General features: G+C 36.4%; 1 protein-coding gene across 5 annotated transcripts in view; it reads left to right on the forward strand.

Moving 5' to 3' along the window:
• The window catches only part of crim1 (cysteine rich transmembrane BMP regulator 1 (chordin-like)), a 134,775-nt gene extending 133,822 nt beyond the window's left edge, over positions 1 to 953 (forward strand). For 3 of the 5 annotated variants that reach the window (XM_061247202.1, XM_061247205.1, XM_061247204.1), the window contains one exon: positions 760 to 953. In XM_061247202.1, coding sequence (XP_061103186.1) covers positions 760 to 939 — 180 coding nt within the window. In that variant the 3' untranslated portion in view covers positions 940 to 953. The remainder of the gene's footprint in view (positions 1 to 759) is intronic. The other 2 variants (XM_061247203.1, XM_061247206.1) reach the window with 1 other exon arrangement.
• Positions 954 to 8,581: the final 7,628 nt, after the last annotated feature.

Consider the following 8,581-nt stretch of genomic DNA (forward strand, 5'->3'; position numbering starts at 1 on the left):
TACATTACATTTTATTTAGCAGACGCTTTTATCGAAAGCCATATACAAAAAAGTGAATATCAAGGTCATTAGAAGAAACTACAGAAGAGGTCGGATAAGCTACAATTCATAAAATAGTCAGTTGTACACAGGCAAGGACTGTGTTATTATGTGTGTATGTGTATTTTTCGCTACCTTATTTCATTTTCATTTAAGATTCATTTTTAATATATAATAATATAATATATAATTATTACATATTGATAATGAAAGTTTAAATATATAAGACATTTTTAGAATATATAGATTGAATGTTTGAATATGTACAGTACATATTTTCTTAAATCTATGTATATCAAGAAACCTTATATTTGTAGTTTCTTGAATATATAGAGTGAACGTTTCAGTGTAACTAGTTTTTTTAAATATACTGAATGTTATTTCATATATACAATGTGTGTGGGGTGTGCCATCTGTTAAATTAAAAGTTAGAAAATACGTAGACTAGATATGTATATGTAGACACAAGTAATTCCTAGAATATGTAGATTGAAAATCCTTGATGGTGTGTGGCCAAATTTAATATTTAACTTATACATACAACTAATAACTTCCACCAACCTGATAATCATTGCAAATTATGGTTATTAGAGTGGTTGGAATTAAATTTTTGTGGTGTGTGACTGGAATTGTGGACATTTACGATCTGGTCAAATATAGCTACTTTTCTTTTGGTTGTGATATAAACAAATTTGTTTGTGTGTGACTTCTCGTCTTTAGCAGCCGACCTGTCTTAATAACCAGCTCGTGTACGTGGACTGCCAGAAGGGGATGAAAGTGCAAGTGGACAGCTCCCAGCGGATGCTCCGCATTGCTGACCCCGACTCGCGGTACAGCGGATACTACAGCATGCAGAAACAGAGCAACCTGCAAGCGGACAACTTTTACCAGACTGCGTGAGGTGGATCAGCACCGGGGGGCGAGGAGGGGGGGGGGGGGGGGGGGTGACGGAGAGGCCAAATGATGCGGCTCAGAGCCGTGCACACTGAAGGACATTACCATGAAAAGAATCTCGGAAAAAATAAACACTCCAAAAAAACAACCTGACATACTTCTGTCCAAACTAAAAAAAAAAAAAAAAAAAGGTTTTACAATCTGACAAAGTCGCAAAAAGATACCAAACGAAAGTCGATTTGAACGAACGCAGACAAAATGGGAGTAGCGATGAGGCTATGTAAAGATTTGTTGGATGGATTTGTGTGTAGCTGTATGTGCGTGGGTGTGTGTATGAAGTTTAATGCAAAAGCTTTAGGATTTGGGAAAAGTCCTGTTTTTCTGCATTCCTGCCTCAGAAAAAAAAAAGAAAAAACGCAAAATTACAAGAAAGTGTTTCCAATGAACACTGTCACGCCAAAGCTCCTGTGTTTCTGTCAAACTAATGAACTGCCGCAGTCTGCCTCACATGGAGGCAGTGAAAACTGATTAGCGACAATAAAGGAGAGCAGACTGGCAGGGAAGTGAGTTGCCTGCCGAATACAACACTTCCGTCTCTTTTTTTCTTCTTCAAGAACTGACATTTCCAGACTAAAATTCATCTGAAGAATCGATAATAGGAAGAAACACTGTTAGCCTATCAACCTAAATTTTTTTGTTTTTTTTTAAATACCCCTCGGTTGTTTGGGTTTTTGTTGTTTCAATTATTTCTTTTCCTGCTGCAGGTATACAAGTATTCTGACAAAATTGCATCCACAAGGCAACAGACTTGCCTGTTGCAAGCCTGAGGGTAGATTTACACTCTACGTACACACCTTCTCATTTAACTGTTTCAAAGTAAAGGGTTTGAGAAAAGGAGAAATAATAGTGAATATAAATTTTTGTGCTCCTTGTGAGTTGAATTTTGAGCATATTCTTTAACTTGCTGCTTTTAGTTTCTGAATGCCCTATTGGTTCAGGATATAAATATATACACACAAAAAAAGGTCAATTGGTAGGTACTTACTGGGTAACAATGCTAACATCCGGAACATTTTGACTGTCCGTTGATGTGTTGTCAGGAGGGTTTTGGAGGTCTGGAAGATGAAAATTCGCTTTACTGGTTTGGCAGCCATTTCCTTTACCAGGAGATGTGCTGGTACCTAAGCACTTTTGTGTTTTTTTTTTTTTCCGCAGCAAACCCTTTGGCTACTTAAACATTATAAGAACATTTATGTACATATTTTATGCTGAAATGAAAAGATTATTTTGTTGTGTTTGTGTGTAAGTGTGTATGTATATGTGTATGCATGTATGTACGTATATGTGTATACACACATATGCATGCACCCATAATTTTTCTTCACATGTAAATTTTTCTATGAATTTACAATTGAATGTATTTATGGATGAGAGGAGAGATTATATAAAGGAAAAATAACGCTGAATGGGCATTGCCTGTTCGAAAATTAGTTTGGGGCAGAAGAGAGAGAAAAACAGAAAGAAAGTGACAAACATCTCATTCTATTGTTTATCTTTTAGTTGCGTAGTTTTGTTTTTCTCATTATTTGCTCGACTTGACTTTGTCGCTTGCATCAATAAGCTCCCACAAATAACAGTACAGGGGCTGCAGGCAACCTGGAGGCCAGCCATTTACCTGTCAAGAGTTTTTACAGCTCAACTTCTAGTTTCTCACTTCAGGTCTCTCACGAATTGCTTCTGATGTCAGAACTACTGGAAAGTTCACAGACAAAAGCTGTGGGCACAAAGGAAGGGGAAGGGGTTGAGGAGCTGTGGTCATTTGTCTTGGGTGTACCATAATCTCTTATCTGATAAGTATGTCATTAGAGTCCTCCATTTTAGCACTTTTATATATAACCTGATGTGGTTTTATTTTTTCCCCACAGTTCATGAAAGAGAAGACCCTTTTTTATGCGACCCTGTGAGACCCGTGTGTTGCCTTAAAGATGTTGTAGAAACTGCTTCATCCAGTGTTTGTATCTCAAACTTTTAGTTTCCACAGATCAGCAGCACAAAAAAATGTCATATGACAGTTGACAGTTCAGGGATGACCATGTCCTTCATAATTCTAAACCAGTTTCCCCAAACAATTAGAATACAGTTATACAACAAACCAATAAACTGGCTGAAATGAATCGGTTAAAAAACTTAAGGCAAAGAAGAATCTTATTTACTCTTAAGGGTCTCACGAGTTAAAGCGTGCATTTAACTACTACTAGGTCCACAAATGGCCACTTATACTGAAAGTAGTTGAATTATAGGATGTAATAAATAGGGGTCTCACAGGGTAGATGTTTTTTTTTTATGTGCATCTTCCAAGTATTGTTGTAAATACTTGTCACTTGCCAAAACAAAAAGTGATTAAAATGAGAGAAATGAAAAAATTAATTTATTGTGTAATGATCGTATAATTTATTGATTTGAAAAAAATTTTTTTAAGGTGAAAACTATTAATTATAGTCCATTCACGGCATGGCCATGATGATTTGGAAATGAGGATTGAAATGCTTAGCAGCGTCACATGGAACCCATTTCACTCTTGCCTCTTGATGTGACTGCAGCCTTGTGCAGTGGCTGCCCAAAATTTTGGTCAATAGAAAATGGCCTGCAAGATGCAGTAGGTATTTGGACAAATTATGAATTGACATGCAAAAGAACTAATGGACCCAAGCAGTGTAAATGGATGCAAGCAGGATAGAAGCCAGCTAATTCACTCATTAGCTAGCTAGTTGGAAATATCCTTACCATGTATAGCTAGCTAGCTTATCACTCCATTTATTGCTAGCAAAGTTATGTTTGGCCCAGTTTAATATAGCCAGTTTTGGTAACCATGCTTATTGACAAGGGTTTCCACATTAGGTATTCAACTATAGGCTTCATCTGCCACATATAATTGTCTCTGTTTAAAAGCAGATTGGGCCTTCTTATTCAGCTAATTTATCTACAATATGTTATTAGGAAGGCTCTGTTGACTGGTAACTCCAGATTTACATTTCGACCAGCACACTTCATTTTTTTAAAACTATAATGCTTCTTTGCTACAGTAATTATGAATTAGCTAACCTACTAGCTAGTTAACCAAATCACCACATTTCACTCTTGTGAATGGGCAGGTTTTTAGAAGAAAGCAAGGTAGCTTGCTATCAATCCAAGGTAGACAATGGCTGCTAGTTTTAGCTATATTGAATAAACACAAAATGGTTGAAATGTTTGGTGTTGACAATATAATGTTCATAGCTAGCTGCTACCAGATGTATAGCTACAGTATTTAATGGGACGAGGTTTATTATTCAATCAGTGGACAAACCATTCTCTCAAGTCAACACTCCATCTTCTGCATGACAGATAGTTAAAATCAGTTTGGTTTTTTTCCCCACAGTAAAAATAAAATGTGCAACAAAAAATATTTTACTAAGGCTGGTTAGCTAGTTGGTTCATTGCGCAGTTGATAATTTTAGATAGTCCAAAGGGAATTATTCGCAGAAATAGGCCCACAACAGTGGAATGCTACCTTAGATCTTTACTTCCAGGTGTTTCAAACTTCGATTTGGTTTGAAAGACTGATGTGTGAATCTGTTATTGTTTTAGAATAATGTTGTTCTCTTCTTTTTTTTGTTTTTAAGTTTACTGCAGTCCACACCCTTAATAATGCAAACTCCTGATATGTTTGTCAGTTTTTTTAATCTTATGTGGATTTGCCTTGTCCAAGTGTGTGGAGAACTAACCCAGCAAAAAATAAAAATCCTTATAAAATCAAACCTACAGAGAGTGTGAGATGCCAGCGACTTCTCTATTAGGTAAATTTCTTCTCTTGTTTAATTATTCAAAAAGACAAGACACTTTCTGTTTCCTCCTGCTGTTTTTGCTCCTGTATACAGATAAAACAAAATGTTGATATTAATGATATTGTACAAGTATCACAGCAGTTTTTTTGGCGATTTCTTGTATTTTTTTCTTTGCAGCACAATAAATAATTTTAAAACAGTGGTGGCTCATGTTTATTGAGAGAATAACCTAATCTGTCCTGTGTCTTTGTTTTAATACACTTGTGTCCTCCAAGAATTCACAATATTTTGGGCTCCCTCCTTTCATAAAAATAACACGACTAAGTCACCTTCTCTGGTGTATTCTGAAACTTAACAAATTGAGAGATCAATTCCCTTTCTACTGTTTTCAATAACTCTTTCATGTCCTCTCCTGAAAAAAATAAGTTTGTATTATCAGCAAAATTTACAAATTTCAATGTATGGGATACTCTAAAAATATAATTTAAATAAAGTATAAATAACTTAGGTCCCAATACCAAACCTTGTGGAACACCACAGGTTACTTTTCTAGAATGTGATTCAGTATTATTAATTATTACATATTGAAACCTATTATTTAAATAACTTCTTAACCAGTGCTGTGTGACACCTCTTATAGCAGAGCGTTCCAATTTCTACAAAAGTAAGGAACTATCGATTGTGTCAAATGCTTTACGTAAATCAATAAATACACCAACAGTATGTTGTTTCTTTTCAACTGATGTTGCTATGTTTTCTACCAGATCCATCATTGCTAAAGATGTTGATTGACTGCTCCTCAACCCATATTGATGGTGACTCAATAACTCATATTTCTCAAAGTTATCAAGTCTATTAACAAATACGTTTTCCAAGTATTTTTAAAAAAAGAGGTAGCAAGGACACAGGTTGATAATTTGATGCAATATGTTTGTCAGCATTTTTAAAATTGGAACCACCTTAGTATTTTCATTTTATTAGGAAAAAAACCTGTTTGAAAGGATTTATTACATATATAAGTATATGGCTTAAGGTCACAGTCAATTACTTATTTTAAAAGTGTCAAATCAATAGAGTTACCATCAGTGGATTTTTTTATTTTGATTAATATTAATTTCCTTTGCCAAATTTGGGCCTACATTAACAACATATTCATTAAACTCATTAACAATTTCCTCTATATTTTCAATAATTAATTATCACTTTTTACAAAATATGTTGGAAAATGTTACCACGATTTTTAATCATGTCATTAAGCACACTCAAGGTAGCCTTAATATTATTTTTATGATACCAAAATTTTGTAAACCGAACAGCATTTATCATCGATTTAATAGAGATACGTTCCAGGTAGTTGATAACAATAAAAAATAGGTAAATCCTCTGAACAGCTGTGGTAATTCAATTAAATGAATGACTGAAACTGGCAACTCCTCATTCATGTGATTATCTAAACAGCCAATTATAACTTTCAGCCAACTGTAACAAACTGATGCCTGCATCAAGGTCCGTTGCTTTAGCCGTGCACCACCACAGCTCATAATCAAATATTTTGAGAATGTATTAAGATGCTCACTGATATAAAATGGAAGTGAAAATGCTGAGACGGGTGCGTGGGGGTTGGACCCAAAATGCACGACTCAGAAACAATAGTTATATAAAGACCCCTCAGGGCTTTATTCGGGACGAATCCCAGGAGCGTAGTCAAAACAAGCAAAGTCCATACACGTAGATCCAGCCAAACAAATAGTAAACAAGCACAGTGCCGAGGGAAGAGGCAATCTCGTAGTCGGTAGACGTGCAGGGAGGTCCGGTAGCAGGAGCTGTCAGCGGGGCAGAAGTACAGGCGGACGGCAGGCAGAGTCGTAGTCGAGGGCAATGCGGAAGTCGAAACCATAAAACCATCAGTGAGGCAAAGGTACAAAAACGGTAGGCGAGGACGTGGTCAAAAACAAACGATGGTCACAAAACAGACATCAATAATCAAAAGTCGGTAACAGGCTTGGATCGTAACGTGTAATCAAAACCAGTAATGCTCAAGCGTTGCGTGGTAAACAGAGGCAGACAATTTCGCAGTGAACAGTAGCGCGACTGGGATATAAATGCAGATGTAGACAGGTGTAGACAATTAGTTAGCGCCTACAAAGGAAATGGAAAACAGGTGCGATGGATGACAAGTTTAACAAGGTGATTAGTAATCGTTAGTAATAAACCTATCCTGCCCTAGCATTAGTAAATTAGTAAATGACATGCACGAGAAACGTAAGGTAACATGAACACATGATTAGTTTGTTAGTTTCTACCCAATCCTGATCTAGCGTTAGTAGTTTTAGTAAATAGACAAATGGAAACAGGGAGTGAATGACAGAAAGAGAGAGAGAGAAAAGGCGGAACGCAAGGTTTGCGGAAAGACATGTAAAAGTGTATGCATAAACAACGACCAGTTAACGTAACAATAAACATAAATCAAAACATAACACAAAGCGAAACTAAGACGATAACCACTCAACATAACAAGGTAATATAATCATACGAAACATAACTAAACAACATGATGAACCTAGACTAACATAATACATGATAAGACACTACGTGACTAAGACAACATGAATAAACATAAAACATGGCAAGACAGACCTGAAACGTGACAAATGCACTCTATTGTAAATGGTTGGAATTTATATAGCGCCTTTATCCAAAGCAGTGTACAATTAATGCTCATTCACCCATTCATACACACACTCACACTCACACTCACACACCAACGGCGATTGGCTGCCATGCAAGGATCGTCAGGAGTATTTAGGGTTAGGTGTCTTGCTCAGGGACACTTCCACACAGCCCGGGCGGGGGATCAAACCGGCAACCCTCCGACTGCCAGACAACTGCTCTTACTGCCTGAGCCATGTCGCCCCTGTTGTGTTTTCATTTTCTTCCTCAGAAATATTCACTCAGACGAGATTCATTGGAACTCCTCAAAGGAAATCCTCTATTTAGATGTAGGCAAAATCATAAAATACATTTGTTGTTGTAAAGTCAAACTTTTTTGGAATAAAATCTCAAGAACAGTTTTTGCCGAAGCACAACAGACAAAAGCGCAAAGAAGTGCATATTGAAAATGCTAGTGTCGTCACATAGGTGACGTTTTATGCAAGCCTAACAAATTATACACCGTTGGAAAACGTAATGTCATTAGATAAAATGCCTTCGCTTTTTTCCTGCAACTATGTTAGAAATACTGGTCAGAGATGGTTGTACTTGGGCTCATCGTGTTTGAGAGAGCCTATACAAAACATAGATAATAGAATTTTGTAGAAGTATACAATGGCAAAATAGGACAGCAATGATAATTACTCCAGAGAAATTCAAAGTAAACAGTACATTTTTTAAATGAGAAGCTATTATGCATTTCGTCCACTGGACACTTGTCGTGAAAAGGACACTGACATTGCCATATTTCTTGTAGTATGTGGTTTTCCAAAGTGCAGAGAAGGTAAGATCCCCCAACACTTGCTTTACCAAAATAAGGAACTGTTGTCACTAAAACAATGGCATAAAAATATGTGTTTAAACTCACAGTTCTATCTGTATGAACTATTTTACAATGCCATTGCTTTAGTGATAACAGTTCCTTTTTTGTAACTTTTTTTGTAACTTAGGGTGGAAAAACAAGGGAGGGGGACCTCACCTTCTCTGCATTTTGGGAACTCACAAGCGATACAAATCATATTAATGTTGATGTCCTTTCCTCTGCAAGGATACAGTGAACCAAATCCATAATAGTTTATAATTCCAAAAACGCGCAAACTCAGAGAAATATCTGA

Source organism: Conger conger, chromosome 1 (genome assembly GCF_963514075.1).
Source record: "Conger conger chromosome 1, fConCon1.1, whole genome shotgun sequence".
NCBI lineage: Eukaryota > Metazoa > Chordata > Actinopteri > Anguilliformes > Congridae > Conger > Conger conger.